This window comes from Chlamydotis macqueenii, chromosome 16, assembly GCF_036417535.1.
Source record: "Chlamydotis macqueenii isolate bChlMac1 chromosome 16, bChlMac1.mat, whole genome shotgun sequence".
Taxonomy (NCBI): Eukaryota; Metazoa; Chordata; class Aves; order Otidiformes; family Otididae; genus Chlamydotis; species Chlamydotis macqueenii.
Genome location: NC_141571.1, coordinates 2,625,911 through 2,644,477, shown reverse-complemented (window position 1 = coordinate 2,644,477; position 18,567 = coordinate 2,625,911). Strand labels below are relative to the sequence as shown.

Below are 18,567 nucleotides of genomic sequence, written 5' to 3'. Positions count from 1 at the left end.
AACAGGCCAAGAGCTGGGCTTTTCACTGTATCTCTTGGAGGAGTTAATTCCCACTCTGCTCTATCTCACTTTGCAGACAGCCTTTCTGCAGCTGAGATTAGAAAGTTTTCCCTTTTTTTAATCTCCCAGCTGTGTAAATTCCTTGCTGGCCATCCAGATTCTCTATTCTCCAGCTTCTCTTTATAATCTTTCCTATTAAGCCGCAGTCAATCCTGGTCCTGCCCAGCCTTGCACCCACTTCTTTTAGCAGGGTGCTGCCCAGAGGTGACTCCATGGACAGGATGAACGTGCAGCCTTTTCTTATAGCCTAGAGAGAGTCTTTTTTTTCCTCCCTTAGCCAACATTTAAGCCGTTTAACATCTTTTAAAAAGCACCATTCCTGGGCAAAGCTGCTTTGCTTTGTTGGCCGTGGAGTTATCTGACCCCCGCACGTGGTACGTGCGTATTTTCCAGGCTCTCCCCAGTGCTGAGCGTCTCCCTGGCTGGTTCTGCACCGCTTTGCTGTCCACGGCCGTGTCTGGGATATCTCACGGTTTCAGGCTGGCAGTGGATTTTGGAGATGTGCAATCCAGCCTCTTTCGGGACGCGCACTGATGCATCGCGCGATGTTGGCAGCAGCACTAATCGCTGGGTTATCCCGCCAGACACATTGTCCCTGTCTTTATGCGCTGAGGGCTTTTTAATGGCTCTCCTTTTGCTCAGGCAGAAACAGACCATTAGCAAAGTGACAGAAATTAATTTTTCCAATGAGATTGCTTGGCACGCTGTTAAGGGCCAAGGAGCCTGGATCTGCTGATTGCAGATGACTTAATTGCCACTTTCCAAAAGAGATGAGAGATGCAACCTGTGGTGAAGTTCATTCTTGCTTTTTGACTTCTCAGTTGCGCCAAAAGGTCTTGGTCGGAGTCAGCGGGTGCGCGTCCTGCCCTGTAAAAGGCCACGGCTTGGGCAGGCGAGGAGGAGCATGCTGGAGAAAGGCCATGCCTGCCTGCAGATCGCTAACGAAAGGGTTGGAGAAGCAGTGAGAGCCTTCAGCTATTGGGGACCTAAAGCAGAGTTTAACAGAGTAGCCCTAGACCATGACTTTTGTCTTCCCAGGAACTCTGGGAAGAAAGGAGAAGGAGGAGACATTCTCCTCTCCCCAAACCACTAATTGCACTGGTCTCGCTATGCCACCTCACTTGCTTCAGCGCTGTCTTCTCACCTGGAAACGGAGGTCCCAGCCCGGCTTTGTGGTCTGTGGCGGAGCAGACCCCGGCGACGCGCGGGATCAGATAACTGCCAGCCGCCCTGCGGTACCGCCGTTCGCAGGAGGGTCAGGCAGGGTGAGCCTGAAAACACAGAGTGGTTACGGGGGTTGCGCCTAACGGCAGCCCCGACCTGGCCCAGCTCGCTGCGCTTCGGCGGCATCGCCTGCGTCCACCAGCCGCCGCTGCTCCCATCCTTGATGGCGTACCCCCAGCCCCCGGATGGGTCGCACAGCCACTGCTTCTCCTGGAATATAAATAGAGCTCGCTGCTCTCCCTGGCCTTTCATTTGAAAGAGTAAGAGGAAGCAAAATAGAGAAGGGAGTAAAGTGTCTTCGTCACAGCTGAGAGCGCAGAGCTACGCAGTCCTTTGCTGTTTGAGAGGAGCTGCTATGGGAGGCTTTCCCTCCTATTTATAACATTTTTATTGTGAAATTAATGCTCTTTATGAGTAATTGCCAGCAGCCTTGCCTCTCGCACAGCTCTGCATTTGCTGGTGCTCCATGGCATCTCACCCTGCGGTGCATGTCGTCTCTGCGGGACATCTCTGTTCCTTTGCAGGTTGGGGAAGCTGGCGTGGACGCGAGTTTCTCAGGCTGCATTGCTCCGTAACAAAAGCCGTGAGCTCGCTTTGCCTCTGCACCTCTCTGTCCTCTCAGTCCCGGCCTTCACCTTTATTTCGTCAAATCTCTGCAAAAGGACACGTCTTTGTTATGTCCCCAAAGAGCCTGTCACCCCTTGGTTAGCAGGAACCCCCTTTGATGATCTCTTTAGGCTTATCTTTCCCTTGCATCTTAACTGACTCTGCTTAATCTTCTCGGGTTCCCTCCATCCTCACCACGGCAGGTCCAGGTGTGTGGGGCCTTTCCAGCTTCTGACCCCGGTGTGCGCCAGAGCGGTTTAACTGTTCGGGTGCCTCCTGCCTTTTTCTCTGAAAAACCCTCACCAGGGTCGTGAGGATTTGGTATGATCTTCATGAAGCTGCAGCGGAAATTTTGGCACCATTTTTTGCCAGCTGCTGCTCTATCACAACATGTTTCTTCCCCTGCCCTGCATGCAAGGGGCAGCTCTGCCCAGTGGCTTCAGTGCTTCCTCTCTGAACGCCGTCATTTGAAATGCTTTTCATAGCTTATGACCATCTCTTCAGCATAAAGGATTCAGGGCTGGGCTCTTAAGGATAACCCAGTGGGTCACCCAAAACTGTATTTACGCCGATGTACTTTTCACCTCTAAAATCCTGGGTTTATACCGCGCTGGGGCCCCAGCGCACAGCTGTTCTCCAGCCAGGGCTCTGGATTGCACAACGACGGCGCAGAGATGTCAACAATTTGTTCTAATCCCTCGCCGACTTCCCAAACCTCCAGCCCCTTCAGTCTGTTTCGACATGCTTGCTGCTTGCAGGAGGCGAAGTTGCAGATGGGACCGAGTTGGAAAAACCCAACTGTGTTTTTGAAACTGCCTGTAAACCCCTGGGGAGGTGCGCGGGCGGCGCCGCAGGGCGGGGTGCTGTCAGCCGCCCTCGGGGTGAGGTGGAAGCACCTGAGCTGTGGTATCTGTTAGTGGGACCCCGGCTTTGATGACTTCTTGTCAATGATGGGGCTGGGAAGGATCCTTGGATCATCTGTGTCTTTTTTGGCCTGATGCAGACCAGAAAAAGCTGATTTGTGCCCGGGGCTGTAAACTTTGAGCTAAACCACACTTAATTCCTCAGTCTGAGCGTACGGCGTGACTCAGTCTGCCGCGGCATTGGCTTTGTGCAGCCTGACCCCGTGTTCTCCCGGGCTATCTCAAATGTGAAGAGGTGTGCCTGCCCTGCTGAGCCCTGATCCTGCAGGGTTTGATGGCCCTGGGTGTGAAGCTCACTGGGCAGAGGAGAAAAATGCTGGGGAGGTCGCTGGCTGTGGTGTAAATCACGCTTGAGCGATCCCATAAGGAAAACTCCTGTGAACGCCTTGGCTGGGTGAGTGGTTCTTGCATGCTGGTGGCCACAGAGCATCCCCACAAGCCCACAGGAAGGTTGAGGAGAAGGCTGTCATGTCGCTGGTGACTGGCTCCATCGCTGGGTGCCTTCCAGCATGGCATGTGGGCTCTGGTCTGGGCATACTGGTTCTCTCCCTGTTTGCTAGCAACAATTAACCAGCAGCAGCAGCAGGCTCTTGGGTGGAAGGTGGGTCCTCTTAGACACCAGACCACAGGGATGTGCCCATCTGATGCTCAGTATCGCTTCTGTCTCCCACTTGCAGTGCCCAACGGAATAAACCATTCCCCACCAACGCTGAACGGGGCACCATCCCCACCCCAGCGGTTTAGCAACGGTCCTTCCTCCTCTTCTTCCTCATCGCTGACGAACCAGCAGCTCCCGGCCACGTGCGGTGCCCGGCAGCTCAGCAAGTTGAAGCGCTTCCTCACTACCCTGCAGCAGTTCGGCAACGACATTTCCCCAGAGATCGGGGAGAAGGTCCGGACCCTCGTCCTGGCGTTGGTGGTAAGCCCCGCACACCGCCCCGGGCTGCCTTGCTTTCGCCAGACCGCTTTGGCGATGGGATGCTGGCAGCCAGCGCGTGCCCACATCACACGAAATTGCCTTTTTGCATCTTTACAAGCAGAGCTGTTGGCTGAGCAAGGCTTTGTAATGTTTATGCTTTCTGGTAAACTTTCTGACTTCTTTTTCTCTCATCTTTGGTGGGTTTCACAAAGCTGTTTGTCCAGTGGCTCTTGACATCTGCTTGTGTACAGCTGAACTTAAGGAAACCTGGAAGGATGTGGACAAAGCTTTTCTATAAAAGCCATAGGCGTGGTGCCATGTGCTCGCTGGAAGCCATGGGCTATGCTGGATTTCTCTGCTTCCTCTCGTGAATGAAACTTTTCACACAATTCAGAGGAACCTGGAGTTTTGTACCAGGGAATTGTTTTTTGCATCTGTGGATTTATGATTGCCTGACCCTGACCGCGGATCAGTTTACCTCTGATCTGCTTCCATACACAGAAACACCAGTTCCAGGCACCGCTTTTAGTGCTGTCTTGACTTCAGCATGCTCAGACTCGACGCGGCTTTGCTCAGTGAGGCAGCCAGGTGTCGTGCGGACAGCAGGGTCCTGTCGCTAGCCGGGGCTCCCTCTGGAGAGCTGGCGGTTCTCCTGCCCTCGAGTGTGCGGAGAATATAATGCCCCTTCAAAGATCTCATTTATTGATACGCAGTGATGTGTTTAATGGGCTTTTTTCCTCTTTATGGGCTGCTCCTGCGTATCTTAAAACAAGCCCAGTAGCAAGCAGGTCTGCAGAGGGTGGGGAGGCTGCTGGTGCAAGACAGGAGCTCTGGGTTCTGGTGTGTGGTTCCTGCTTTGTGTGACCGCACACTTGCGTGACCAAAGGCATTGATTCTTCCAGTCAAACCCATGCCGGAGACAGTCTGAAGGTGCAGCTGCAGGAAAGGGCTTGGTAAATAATTTTTATGCATCTTCTGCCCTTCTTCTGCCTCCCACACTCGGATTTAGCAGAGCTGGGGTTGGTGGCAGTGTGTGCGTGTGCGAACAGTGTGTGTGCCCTCGTGCCCTTCAGCAGCTACTAACAGCTGAAAGCACCCAAACGAACAGATCTGGCTGCAGAATCGTATCTGATATTTGCAGGTACACAAGCTAACTGGTAGAAATGCTGTGCAAGCCCCTTGGACTGAGACCCTGGAGCCCAGCACCGTGCCACCTGCGGTCCCGTGTGGCACCCAGCGCTGCCCCTGAGCTGCTCTCTGCTCTTTGGCACGTTTCTTTGGAGGCTCAGCACGCGGCAAAGGCAGCTAGGCTGCAGCAGCCTGGGGTATTTCTGCTTCCAAGGCTGGTGTGGGCAGACCAGACGTGAGTCTGTCCGTGTCCTCAGGGGCTTTCACAGTGAGCACTGGATGCAAGATGCTGCTGGTGAAGAAGGAAGGCGTATTTGTTTCCATGGTGCAGGGTAGTGCCTTAGCTCTTACCCTTTTGGAAAGGAAATGGTAAGCTGCTGGTTCCCCACAGCCTGCCCCAGGCCGCCTGGCCAGGGTGCAGGAGATGCCGGCTGGGTCCTGCTGCCTCTCTGGAGCCAGTCGCTGCCTCCCAGCCCCAGAGCTGAGAGGATGCTGGGCCGGACAGCATCCCTCGCCTCGCAGCGTTTCTGCTCCATTGGCCTGAGTCTTTTTGGCTGCATTAGGCAGGATGCAGTGCAAACATTGTCAGTCCTGTAGAGGCACGTGCAGTCTCCCTTCCAGTTCTGTTCGTTTGGAGCCGTTTCCCATGCGTCTAAAAATAAGAACAAATTGTCATTTCATTTCTTAATTTCTCTTCTCAGAACTCCACGGTGACAATCGAGGAATTTCACTGCAAGCTGCAAGAGGCGACGAACTTTCCCCTCCGGCCGTTTGTGATCCCCTTTCTGAAGGTGACAGGGAGCTGGTGGGGCTTGCCGACGCTCTGTGTGCCGGTCTGTCGCGCTTGGCAGCGTGTCGTTGCTGGGAAAGCTCTCGTTTCGAGCACCCCTTGTTCAAAGTCCAAGACAAACCGTGCACACCGTAGCGGCGGCCGTGTGGGACTGGCTTGCGGAAAGCGAATGTTATGACAAGTGCCACTTATGTCTGCTCGTGTGTTAGGGATAAAGGAGACAAAGCAAGCTGCGCTCGGCAGCTTTTCATCCTGTAATCTTATTTGTAAATGTTCAGATCTAGAATATTTGAGGTGCTGACGTATGGAGCGTGTCTGGGGTGGTTAGATGCTGGAAGCACGGTGCGCTTCTCATGACACTCGGGTTTTGGGTGCACCAACGTCAGGCCATCCTCAGCTCTTGAGAAAATGCAGGTAAATGCAGCGCAGACACCAGGAGCTGGAGGATCCTGAGCCGGGGCACAGGCTGTAGGTGTAGGTGCTCTGAGGCGTTACGAGCGCGGAGCAAACCTGCAAATGGCTGGAAATACCCGCCGGCAGCCTGCATAAACCAAACCCCACGCATGTTTTCCAGGCCAACCTCCCGCTGCTGCAGAGAGAGCTGCTGCACTGCGCCCGCGCTGCCAAGCAGACGCCCTCCCAGTACCTGGCGCAGCACGAGCACATCCTGCTGAACACAAACACCACCTCCCCCCCCGACTCCTCCGAGCTGCTGATCGAGGTCAACGGCAATGGGAAGAGGCACAGTCCGGACAGGTAAAAACAGCTTTCCTTGCTCTGCTGTGTTCTTGAAGTCGTGACTTTTGCTTCAGCTTTGCTGCTGTCAAGCTTCGAGTGGCATCCAGAGCTAAACCATAGGATCTTATCGCTCCTAACAGCTGGTCTGGCTGTTAATAAGACACTGACAATTGCTCTTCCTGCACTGTGAACTCAGACTGGGATCCTCTTCCAGGCAGGTTCTGTCCCAGAGGGACTTGTTGGGTGGCACCAAAAAGCCTGATGTGAAGAGCTGAGCGGTGCTCCACCTCCCCAGGTGGCAAGCGGAGGCACTGGCAGGCCTGGGGAGGATGCAGTTCATTTTCACCACTTTTTTTTTTTTTTTTTTTTTTTTTTTTTCTCCCCCAAGTTAAAAGTTGTTATGTAATTATGCGGAACATGCTTCAAATTTATAAAAACTGTGAAATTGTAATTTGGTCATGCTCCGAAAGATGAATCACAACACTTGGGCATCTTGAACTTTTTCTTTGACAGGGTGGGTCATTTTTGTGGATTTGCTCACAAGTTGAGCATGTTTGGTTTAGCTCCCTGCTTTTACCCCCTGGTAAAATTGTTGCTGCCCAAACTCTGCTGCTTGAAAAATCTACATCTTTCCTTTTCCAAGTATGCTTCTGCAGTGCTAACGAATGCGTCTGTCTGCTGGTGTGTTTGCAGAAGGGAAGACAGCAGCTTTGAGCGGGAGCCGCTGCCGACAGAGCCTCCGGCCAAGAGGGTGTGCACCATCAGCCCTGCGCCCCGGCACAGCCCTGCCCTGACAATCCCCCTGATGAACCCCGCGGGACAGTTCCACCCCACCCCGCCGCCCCTCCAGCACTACACCTTGGAAGATATCGCCACCTCCCACCTCTACAGGGACCCCAGCAAGATGTTGGAGCACAGAGAGTTTCGGGACAGGCACGGCAGTCTTGGTGAGAAAGCCTGGAGGGCTTTTTGTCATAGGAGTTGAGGTCCAGTACCTTGAGCTTCGGCACCGGTGCTTGCTCAGCCACTTGCACCCAAAGCTGTGTCAGGCTGGGCACGTCCTCAGCAGAGTTTGTGCAGGGAATTCAGAGGAAACAACTGATCATGGGAGGTTAAAAATGAGAAGATTGACAGTTTGTATTTCCCTACATACGTGTAAAGCAAGGATGAGGAGGAAGGACTTGGTGTGCAAGTTGAGTATAGCCAACCCAGCAGGCAGGAATGGAGGGCAGGGAAATAGGAATTAACTTTTCTGAGATCCTAAAGTCGAAGAGCAGAGCCTGACCCCCAGCCCCGTTTCTCCCCAGGGGTGTGAGGGAGGTACGCGCTGTGTTTCCCACTGGCAGCCTGAATCACAACTCTGAGCCGTCTCGAGACGTGCTTTAAAATCCCGGCTCCATGTAGCTGGAAGTACAGCCCTTACTGCTTCAGGGCCACCTTCCCTCTCCAGCCCCGAAAGCATCCGGTCCATTTGATGACTCTTCTGGCTGTGCTTTGTTGCAGGTTTGAATGGAGGATACCAGGATGAGCTGGTGGACCACCGCTTGACAGAGAGAGAGTGGGCTGACGAGTGGAAGCATCTCGATCACGTAAGGAATGGCAGGAGGTGTGGGAAGCTCTGTGGGATGTAGCAACCCAGTGCTCCACTTCATTATTTTCTTGTTGATACCATATCCAGGCTTTCCACATGGCTTGTAGAAGAACAAGCCACCACAAGAAGGTGGATGGTGGGGAGGCCATGTGGAGTTTACAGAAAATGTAAACCCATCATTATTTTTTAAAGACTTTTTCCTGGGCTGCCAGCCGTTTATGAGCCTCGGCTAGGTCCCAGCAGCAAGACTGGGTACTTCTGGCAGGCGTGCTGCAGTCTTTTTCGCTCTGAGCGAGGCTGCTCATCCAAGCACTCCAGTGGAGTGCTTCCCCAGAGAGACGGGATTGAAGTTTAGCTTTGATCACAAATGCAGAGAGACTCCATGCTTGCTTCTGCTTTAAAGCTGATGTTTCATGGGGGGCCGGGGGGTGGGGTAGGGGCCCTGTAGTTGATTACTGGGAGTTGGGATGTGGCCATGGAGAGCTGGCACCAGGATCCCAGCCAGCCCTTGCATGGACACCCTGTTCCCGTAGGAAAGTGGAGGTTTTTCACCTCCACCTTTAGGGGTGTGGCCATAAGTGTGCTTAGCCACTCCTGCGGTGCAGGTGTGATCACCTCCTTCCCCACCGGTGCTGTGTCCCTGCTCAGCATCGCTGCGGCACGTGTGGGTACTGGCCTGTTTGAACACGACATCATCCAAAGGCTGCGCTCGGAGCCTGTCCTGTGAAGTGGCCTCATGCTTCATCTTCTGGGATGGTCCCTCCGTGGTGTCTCCAATGAGGAATTTGGGAGACGACCTCACTAGTGGGCAGCGAGGCTGAAAACGCGTTCCTCCCCGCAGGCACTGAACTGCATCATGGAGATGGTGGAGAAAACCCGGCGCTCGATGGCTGTGCTGCGGCGCTGTCAGGAAGCCGATCGGGAAGAGCTCAACTATTGGAAGAGGCGGTGCAGTGAGACAGCCGAGCCGCGGAAGGCAGGCAGCGAGCTTATCGCCAGGCAGCACAGCCCCAGCAGCTCCGACTCCATCGGCAGCGGTAAGCGAGGGGTGGGCGTGCTGGGCCAGGACCTTTTCCAGTAGGTGTCTAATTACAACAATGCTATATTAGGCATAAAGCGATGATAATGGTTTCAAATTATAATATGAATGAAATACTCAAGCAGTGAAGAACTGTTCTCAAAGCTTTGAAGAGATTGGACACAGGGAAGCTCCCGGCAGAAGCAGTTGTTGGCATCTGAAGGCACCTTTGGGCAGCACCTTCTGCTGGTGCCAGGAGAAGAGCATCGTCCTTGTCACCGAGCCGGACTTGCTGACCAAACCGGGCCAAGTTCGTTCAAAGCTGAGAAATCAGAGGGTGAAAAAACCAGAGGGTGCCCAGCCCAGGCACAAATCCAGGCTGGGTGGAGAATGGATGGAGAGGAGCCCTGAGGAGAAGGACTTGGGAGTGATGGTAGATGAGAAGCTCAACATGAACCGGCAATGTGCGGTTGTGGCCCAGAAAGCCAACCTCATCCTGGGCTGCATCCCCAGCGGCGTGGGCAGCAGGTCGAGGGAGGGGATTCTGCCCCTCTGCTCTGCTCTGGTGAGACCCCACCTGCAGTACTGCGTCCAGCTCTGGAGCCCCCGACATCAGAAGGACGTGGAGCTGTTGGAGAGGGTCCAGAGGAGGCCACGCAGATGCTGAGAGGGCTGGAGCACCTCTGCTGAGAGAGCTGGGGCTGTTCGGCCTGGAGAAGAGGAGGCTCTGGGGAGACCCTAGAGCGGCCTTCCAGTGCCTAAAGGGGGCTGCAGGAAAGATGGGGAGAGACTCTTCAGCAGGGCCTGGTGTGACAGGACAAGGGGTAATGGTTTTAAAATAGAGGGAAAGAGATTCAGATTAGATTTTAGGAAAAAATTTTTTACGCTAACGGTTGTAGAGCACTGTCCTAGGTTGCCCAGAGAGGTGGTGGATGCCCCATCCCTGGAAACATCCCAGGCCAGGTTGGACGGAGCTCTGAGCAACCTGATCTGGTTGGAGATGTCCCTGCTCCTGGCAGGGGGGTTGGACTGGATGGGCTTTGAAGTTCCCTTCAGCCCAAACCATTCTGATTCTATGATTCTAAAAGGCAGAGAGGTGGCTGGTTCCACCCCTCTTCCCCTGCCAGGCTCTCTTGCCTAAAGGATTTTAAATGTCGAGGTCTACTAATTCTAAAAATACCAAACACTGCTGTAAGTGTAAGAGCTACTAAGTGAGTTATTAATTCTATTTTTGTATCATGAGTCAACTTAACTTTATTAAAGCTGACTATTTTCCTCTCCAGTATGCAGGGGTTTTGATCCTGTACAAGAAAAATCTGCCCTTACACATTTGGATGTAAATCTAATTTCCAACAACATAAATATGCTGCAAATCAAATGCTGAAAAAAAAAATACCCTGATTATGTGATAACAAAAAATGAATGTTTTCTAACAGTAAGAATAAATGTGAAACTGAAAATACCAATTTGACATATATTCAGCTTGTTTGTATACAAAATAAAGAGCGGATCCTCCTGCAGGTCAACCAGAACCATCCAACTCTGAGCCCAGCCCAGATCTAGCTGCATTGAACAAGTTTTGGTAGTTCCCAGAAAGTGAGAACGAGTATTTCCTGGGAAAACAATAACAAGTACACAAGCAGAAGGAACTAAATTAGAATATATTAATCCGAGTTTCTCTGAAACCAAGTGTCCGTGGCTGCAGCCGTAACTGCCGAGCGGCGTGCGTGACGACCTGATGAGCTTTTAGCGCTTCTGTGTTTGAGGCTGATATACTTACAGCCCCATATTAAAGGTGACAGGATTTAATTTTTTTTATATAAATTGGACACGTTGTTGATGCTTTCCCCCCCTCGTAGGGCCCAGGGCTGATTTTGAAGCTCCATTGCTGTTGTGAGTAGGTGCAGTTAAACATCAAGAAGCCTCCCCAGGCGTGCTGCGGGCTTCAATCACCTCACCGCCTTCCCGGCGTGCTTTGGTTCTCCCACCAGCCTTCGGCACAAGTCAGTTTTTGGTTTGACCCTTCGGGAAGTTACTGTGAAGCCCAAGAAGGGATGCAGGTAGAAGCTTCTGAGAAACCTCCCTGTGACTGCAGCCCGCATTCAGGTCCTCGCGTGACTGTCCCCATTTGTCGCGTGGGCGCTGCGCAGGCTGGGGAATGTACACACCGCTCGCCATCGGAGGTCTTGCAGGGCAGTCTGGCCACCAGTTCCAACCTTTGAGTTGCCCTGCGAGTAGAAAGTGCTGCCTTTAGTGTAAATGCTGGTTGTATAGATTGATGCTCGAAGTCGCTGGGCAGTGCGGGTGTTTGACACGTGTTTGTAAGTATTGCCTGTTGTTACAGAGTACTAGGAGGTGGAAACGGGTTATACAGTCTCATAAATTATGCAAGGCACTAATTAAACATTGTAATTTATCATCTGAGTGTTTGATGAATGGCTTTAACTGTAGGAGCCCTTGGCTTTGAGTTTTAGCTGGTTAATCCTACCCTGCCCCACGGAGTACTGGGGGACTGCTGGGCTCTGGCGGGGCGCTTCGGCAGCAGCTGGCCGAGCCGAGGCTCTGCCAACCTTTCCCTGTGTCCCTTCTTCCAACAGATTCGTTGCGGGAGTTCAGCAGCCGGTCGGGAACAGGCTACGTCACTGAGGAGATATGGAAAAAAGCTGGTAAGTGTTTGCTGGTAAGCTCAGCGAAGGATTCTGCCAGATCGGCTGAGGTAAACACAGATGCTGCAGATTTGCTCGGCAGAAATGGGAGAAGCCCAGCTGCAGGAACGCCCCAGGATCTGCACATCTGGCTACCAGCACCCCCAGCCTGGCTTTTCCAGAGGGCTCTACTCCTTCTGCGCGATGCCAGGGGAGATCCCGTGGGGCTGAGCCTGGCCCTGCCGCCCCCAGGAACGGTCGTGGTGCTGGTGCTGCCCGTGACCCACAGGGCGGGCGGGTGAAGCTGCTCTTTTCTTCCAGAAGAAGCCGTGAACGAGGTGAAGCGCCAGGCCATGTCGGAGGTGCAGAAGGCGGTGGCGGAGGCCGAGCAGAAGGCGTTTGAGATGATTGCCTCCGAGAGGGCTCGGATGGAGCAGACCATCGCGGATGCCAAGCGCCAGGCCACCGAGGATGCGTTCCTGGTGATAAACGAGCAGGAGGAGTCTACGGAGGTAAGGTGCCAGGGGACGTCCTAGGAAGGGATTTGGAAAGACTCACAGAGTCTCCAGATCCTGCCCAGCGGTGATTTGAAGCCTCCACGTCCCCCATCCCATTTCCTTTTAGAAGTCTCTCTCCAATCAGTAGCTGAAGGGATGCACTGATACCGTTAAAAAAACCCTTTTGCTTTTAATTTTGCTGGGAAGGGAACCAGCCTAAACAGTGTCTGTGGCACCCGCGTGTGCGCAACAGCCGCGTAAAGGCACTGCTGGGCACCGTGAGCTGGGCCCAGTGCAGTGAGCAGGGATTTCCTGGGACTGAGGGAGGTGCGGAAGCCAAGGGAAAGGGATGCCGGTGGGTGCAGCTCTCTGTTTAGCTCAGAAATCTGCTGTTGTGGGGAACCTGGTTTGTGCAGGCAAGGAATTGCTGGTTGTGGGCTTTAAAATAGCGCAGGGCAGAAATTAGGCTGTCCCTGCGCTAGCGAGAGCCTCCTAACACCTGAGGAGGCATTTGCAGGTTGGAAAAGAAGGGATGACTTATTTCTCGTAGCCAGCAACACCTGCTGAACGGGGATAGCTCAGAGGGTTTCTTTCTACTCCTCCATGGTTAACGACCTTCAGTGTTGCTTCACTGGAAGCTCTGTTAAGCTTTGGAGATCTCAGCTGGACTGGGCAGGGAGAACTGGGTGGCTAATTCCTGTGCCACCACATCCCATCCCATGGTTTGCTGCTCGCGTTAATTGCTCTGCACGAATGCAAGAGCAGCGGCTGTGTTTCTGCTGAACAGAAATCTGATGGGAACATGGAGCTGGTGCCCGCTGGGGTTGTGCGGGCAGGAAATTCGTTTCCCTCCTGGGGGGTTTCTGTCCGCCCTGCTGAGCTGGGCTCGGGCAGGTCTGGTGGCAGCATCCCTGTGCGTGGCAGGAGCCATGTCCGGTGGTGTTACAGACATGTCTCTGCTGTTTCCTGATTAAATCACTGAAGGACAAACGCACCCGTCAGTAAACACACGACGGGAGTGGGTGGAACTGCTCAGGGAGCCAGGGAAGAAATGAGACAAGAAATGATGTCTCCATGGGAGAATACCAGAGGAGCATCCTCCTCCTCCGGCCGTCCCGGGGAGCGGTGCAGGACCTCGGAGCAGCTGAGCATCCCCCGGCCAGCGCCAGCCCGTCGCCCCAGCACCCAGAGCTCTTCCCTGAAGGCTATGTTGGAAAGCTGTTGCGCGTTCTGGCACAGTGTGTAACCTTTGACACACCGTTAAAAAACACCACTGGAAGTGTCAACAGCTGGAAAGCAGTGGCCCAGTTTCCCAAGAGTTACCGCGGGCTTCAGCGGGGGCTTTTCTTGGTCATGAGTCTTGCTTCTCTCGGGAGCCTGAGGAGCCCCGGGGACGCGCTGGCTCTGGAGCAGCTCGCTCCCAACCGGCTTGCTTTGGCGCTTTGCTGCCAGCCCGTAAATCACGGCCGGGAGCTGGGGGCTCCAGCGCAGAGCCCAGGAGTGGGGAACCTCGCTGCCCTTCCCTGTACAGGTCAGCCTCTCCCACCGCCCCGCTTTCCTGCTTCAGCAGTGTTTTGCGTGCGGCGCAGAGGCGGTGGCCGGCGAAAGGTGCCCTGTTGGGCAGGATTAGAGGCAGGGAGGCTCCGGCGGAGGCTGCTTTTCCGCAGCTGAACTTGCCCTCCCCAGCATGTGATCGCTACGGCGCGAGTCCGGCTGCAGGAAAGCTAATCCCCTCCGCGGAGCAGCTGCGGCCGCGGCTCCCGGCGCTGGCCCCTTGCCCCCGCGCTCGTAAGGAAGCTGTGGCACGCCGGGAGCCCACCAGCTGACACCTCTCTCGGCGGCCAGAGGGGCTTTGCTCCGCTTCCAGATTGAAGCCTGGGCTCTGGCAGCGCTTCCACCTGGCTGGGAGGCTTTCAAATGAGCTTTTTCTTTTCCAAATGAGCCTGCTCCGACCTCTTGTGCAGCTAGGCGGGGTGCAAAGCAAATGGTGCCTGTGCAGCACGCCGCGATCCCTGCGGAGAGCACTTGGCTGGGAGCGATACCAAAATAGAGCCGCTCAAAACAGGAAATAAAAAGACCGAATAGCAGCATCTGCAGCGTGTTTTTCAGTCCTTGCCTGCTGTTTCCTCTGTGCAATTGCGTGGATCTGGGGGAGAGGATGTGACCGGTGCAGTCTGGCAGGCGGTTTTGGGCAGAGCAGTTTTGCAGGAGCGGGGGTTCGTACCCTTGGCAGAGAGCTGCAAAATATCAGGAATGGATGGATCATTTGAATATTGCTACGTCTAGGCCCCAGGGGGGTGAACAGCCCCTCCAGAGCTGCTGAGTCAGCACCGTCCGCAGCTCTTGGGAACTGAACCCCCTTTAAACTGTCGTGTCTTGGTCTTGCAGAGCTGCTGGAACTGTGGCCGCAAAGCCAGCGAGACGTGCAGCGGCTGCAACATCGCCCGCTACTGCGGCTCCTTCTGCCAGCACAAGGACTGGGAGAGGCACCACCGCATCTGCGGCCAGGGCCTGCACGGCCAGAGCAAGCCGTTGGCTCTGCCCACGGGCCGATCGGCTGCCGCCAAGAGCCTCGACGGCGTGCCCAGCCCGGCCCTGGAGAAGACTTCGGCGACCACCTCCCGGTCCTCCACCCCGGCATCGGTGACAGCGATAGAAACGAACGGACTCTGAAGGGAAGGTTTTGCTTCGGTCCGTTTGATTCGTTTCCCTGGGGTTTTTTTTAAGCTGGAAAAAACCCCGCAGCAACTCGTATCACTTGACACATCTGACACACTGCGCCGCCTCCTCAGAGCGCTGACACTCGGGCTTTGCCGTCTCCTTCTGCCTTTCTGCTCTCGTGGCTCATGAAGAGCTGGGGCTGGCCTTGCAGCTCCCCCGCACCCGTCTCCTGCGGGGGGGTACCGGAGCATCGTTTGGGACCGGGAGGACGCTGGGCACTCGCTCGGGGGGACCTGGACTCTGTGAAGAGCGCTGCCGGCGCACGCGGGAGATGCCGAGCCCTGTCCTCACGGGTCAAACCTGCTCAAGCTCCTTTCCTGTGGTGGCTCAGCTGTCTCCTCCTTCAAACTACCTTCCTTCCATAATCTGCATCTTTTTTTTAATTTTTTTTTCCCCGTCGCTCCCAGACAGCGGGGTCTCAGGTGGCCACGCTTGCCTGGTTATCGCTGTGAACAAACCAGAGCCAGTTTCCCAGCAGGAGCATCTCGTCCGCAACGGCAAAAGCTGAGCCCACTTCCCTTCTCCCGCCCGCAGGTTGGCAGCTGATGCTTGCAGAGAGGGAAGAGGGGATTCATCTGCGCCAAACCCGATGTCTGTACCGGGGAGGTACGACCGGTCGGTCTGGATGGCCTGGTTTTAATCCCGTTCTGCGATGGGACAGACGGTTGTGTGTTACCCTGGGTGGGACCTTGCTGGGGGTGGGTGGTTATTGCCCTTTCCACCGTTATTTTGCTGTGCAGAAAGCTTTTTTTTTCTTTTTTCTTTTTTTTTTTTTCTTCACTGCATGGAAGTTGTTGGTTTGAGAGTTACTGCCGTTGTTTTTAACCACAGCGATCCTCACATGATAGCGATGGGTTATTTCCAGTCCATTCTCTCCACGCGCGTTGGCCAAACAATTCAAACGAACGCAGGACTCGGGGTCCTGCGAGAGTTCTCACCCCCAGCCCCGGAGGGCTCCTGCGGCACTGCTCCTCTCCCCGGAGCTGCCCCGGGATGCGCAGCCACCACCGCCGCCGCGGCCGGCCTTCTGAGACCGTCCCGAAACCGCAGGCTCGGAGAGCGAGGACCCACAGGAGGGCTGTTTGGGGGCGCAGCGGGCTCGTCTGCGTCATCAGAGGCGCAGCCGTGGGAGGGATGGGCACGCGCTCCGGGGAGCCGCAGCGCTTTTCCACGCCGCACGCAAACGGGCTCTAGAGAACCATCCCTTCAGCAAAGCCGCGTTTCCGTGACTGCTGTGTGCGATTGCTGGGCTGGAGCCCAATGAAGTGAGTAATTCCCAAATTATTTTTGATCACTTTTTCAATTGGAGGCAAATAATAGCAATGTAATGCATCGTCACAGAGTTTGCAGTGGTGCAGCTGGGGTTGCCCAGGGAGCAACGAGCAACCCGCAGATCCAGCTTTGGCCCTTGGGGAAGCTGCTGTCGCGGGATAGAGCAGGTGATTCCTGTGTCTGCAAGGATTTCATTATGCAAAAAAAAAAAAAAAAAAAAAAAAGCCACGAAGTCACCTGGTGTTCAAGCCAGCTCTGGAGTGGCGGTTGGGACTGCCGGCACCGGGGCTCCCGGCTGCGGCTGAGCCCTTTGCCCGGACACGGCTCCCGGGAGCTACGCGTGACGGTGCTGGGGCTAACGCAGCCCTGGATGGGGGTGGCACTCGCGCCACCCTGCCCGAGGGTCACCCAGCCCGGAGGTTTTCACCCTGCGAGAGCCGGAGGCAGCCCCACGCTGCGGCAGGTCCGTGCCCATCGCAAAGCCCTGGGAAGCGTCTCTGGCCGTGCCGCTGTGGCAAAGCTGAAGAACTTTCCCTGTGCCCAGTTTTTTAGCGTGGAGGAGCAGCGAATGCTTTGAGCTTGTGCGAGCACCAGGGCAGGGGGGCTACCCTTGCACCCCCACTCCTGTCCCGGGGCCCAAAGGACTCTCCTGCTGTACCGGGACACGTGCAAATTCAGAGCTGCCTCAGGTAAACACAGTCCCGTCGCGATGTCCCCGTGCTCACTGCCATCCTGGCCGCACGCTGTGGGCCAGCAGCAGCCGACTGCCACGAGGTTGGGCGCGGGAAGAAGAGCGGGGCAGGGCTGGGAGACATGGCGTGTAAATAGATTGTCTTCCATCATTCTCATGCAACATTGATGGCCGTGTACTAAAATTAACCCCAGTGTAAATGAATGAAATACTAACAGTCATGATTAGAATGATTGCCTTTTTCTTTTTTTTTTTTTTCTTTTTTTTTTTTTTTTTTGTAACATGGAATGATAAATGTGAAATTTGGACACGGGAAGATGTTGGGTTGAGGTTTCTATTTTTTTGGACACTTAATTCTGTACTAGAACTTTGTTACTTCATTCCTGTGCATAACTTATTTAATGTACTGTATAAAGGAACCCACACTGTTACAGATTTATTTAGTTTGTTCTACTCAGAAGTAGTCAATAAACCGGCTCTGTTCATCATACGGTGCCCCGTGCTCTCGGAACGGGCTGCTGCGCTGTTCGGGCTGCTGTTGGAGTTTCTCTGGGAATGGTGGGCCCAAGGAGCTGCGGAGGTCCTGGGGGGGGCAAGTGCAGGCAGAGCTGGCTGGTAATTTAGGATTTCTGTGGGTTCATGGTTATGTTCTTTTCTGAGATTGAGGGCTTTGGGGGTTTTTTTTGAGCACAGAAAAGCCTGGAAGGTGCTGTTGCAGCTGGCTTGCAGTGTGTCCCCCCAGCCACGTGAAGATGCCCCTTGGGCACGTCTTTGCCTCAGGTGAGGATTTTTTTGATCCGGTTGGAGACGTCCCTGCTCCTGGCAGGGGGGTGGGACTGGATGGGCTTTAAAGGTCCCTTCCCACCCAAACCATCTGTGCTTTCAGGCTACTGCCACCACTAACGCTTTCAGGCTAGTGCCACACCACTGTTAACCACTAATTTGTGGTTAACAAATCCAAAATTTGTTCCTCCACCCGACAGGAGGCTGCTGGTGTCCCCAGGCCAGCAGCTCTGGCATCCCAAAGCCAGTGACCACTGCAGCTCTGCCCTGGGTGTCCCCAAAACCAGCTCCCCATCCCCGTGTGGTCCCACAGTACTGGGGCAGGGAGGCGACACCATGCTGGGTGTGCGCAGCACAGTTTGAGTGCAGTTTCCTTGGGTTGGAGCTGTACCCGCTGCCGCTTCCACCAGAGATTTTTAATTACTGCAACAGGGGACTGGGGCAGGAACAGCCCATTTAAGGTTTCTGGGGCGGCTGGTGGGGAGCAGCACACATGGGGAACTGGAAGAGGTTGGGACAGGGTCAGGCACCCAGGCAAGTGAGGGCTGGGTGAGGCAGATGCACCACACTGGGTGGTGGTGAGAGGCTGGGCTGCAAGGACGGTGGCGTTTTCCATGGCAGGAGGCGTTTGGCTGCGGGCATTCGCTGCCCTGCCAGTCCCTGCGCAGCGCCGCTTGCCCGGGGAGCACTCGCTCCGCACCGACAGCCCCTTTTCCAGCAGCTCTGTGCAGCCCCCGGCCCAGCTGGGCTTTGCTGCGCTCCAGCCAAGGCGGCTCCCCCACCACTGACCCCCATCACCGCGAATTCAGCCACAGCCTCCCCCAGCAGCACTGACGCTGGCGCCAACTGCTTCGCGTTAACTGAGGCACAGATGACGCCACGGAGCGCTCAGCCACGCGCCTTCCCCGGGGGGGCGCAGCGGTTTATTGGGGATGCGCAGAGCCGTGGGCACAGCTGGGGT

General features: G+C 54.9%; 1 protein-coding gene across 3 annotated transcripts in view; it reads left to right on the top strand.

Annotated features, from left to right (window-relative positions):
* CBFA2T2 (CBFA2/RUNX1 partner transcriptional co-repressor 2) overlaps positions 1-17,311 on the top strand; it is a 65,210-nt gene extending 47,899 nt beyond the window's left edge. For 2 of the 3 annotated variants that reach the window (XM_086760566.1, XM_086760568.1), the window contains exons 3-11: positions 3,491-3,732; positions 5,562-5,651; positions 6,225-6,406; positions 7,082-7,335; positions 7,892-7,977; positions 8,821-9,016; positions 11,595-11,663; positions 11,964-12,154; positions 14,528-17,311. In XM_086760566.1, the coding sequence (XP_086616692.1) occupies positions 3,491-3,732; positions 5,562-5,651; positions 6,225-6,406; positions 7,082-7,335; positions 7,892-7,977; positions 8,821-9,016; positions 11,595-11,663; positions 11,964-12,154; positions 14,528-14,812 (1,595 nt within the window). In that variant the 3' untranslated portion in view covers positions 14,813-17,311. The remainder of the gene's footprint in view (positions 1-3,490; positions 3,733-5,561; positions 5,652-6,224; positions 6,407-7,081; positions 7,336-7,891; positions 7,978-8,820; positions 9,017-11,594; positions 11,664-11,963; positions 12,155-14,527) is intronic. The other variant, XM_086760567.1, reaches the window with a different exon arrangement.
* Positions 17,312-18,567: the final 1,256 nt, after the last annotated feature.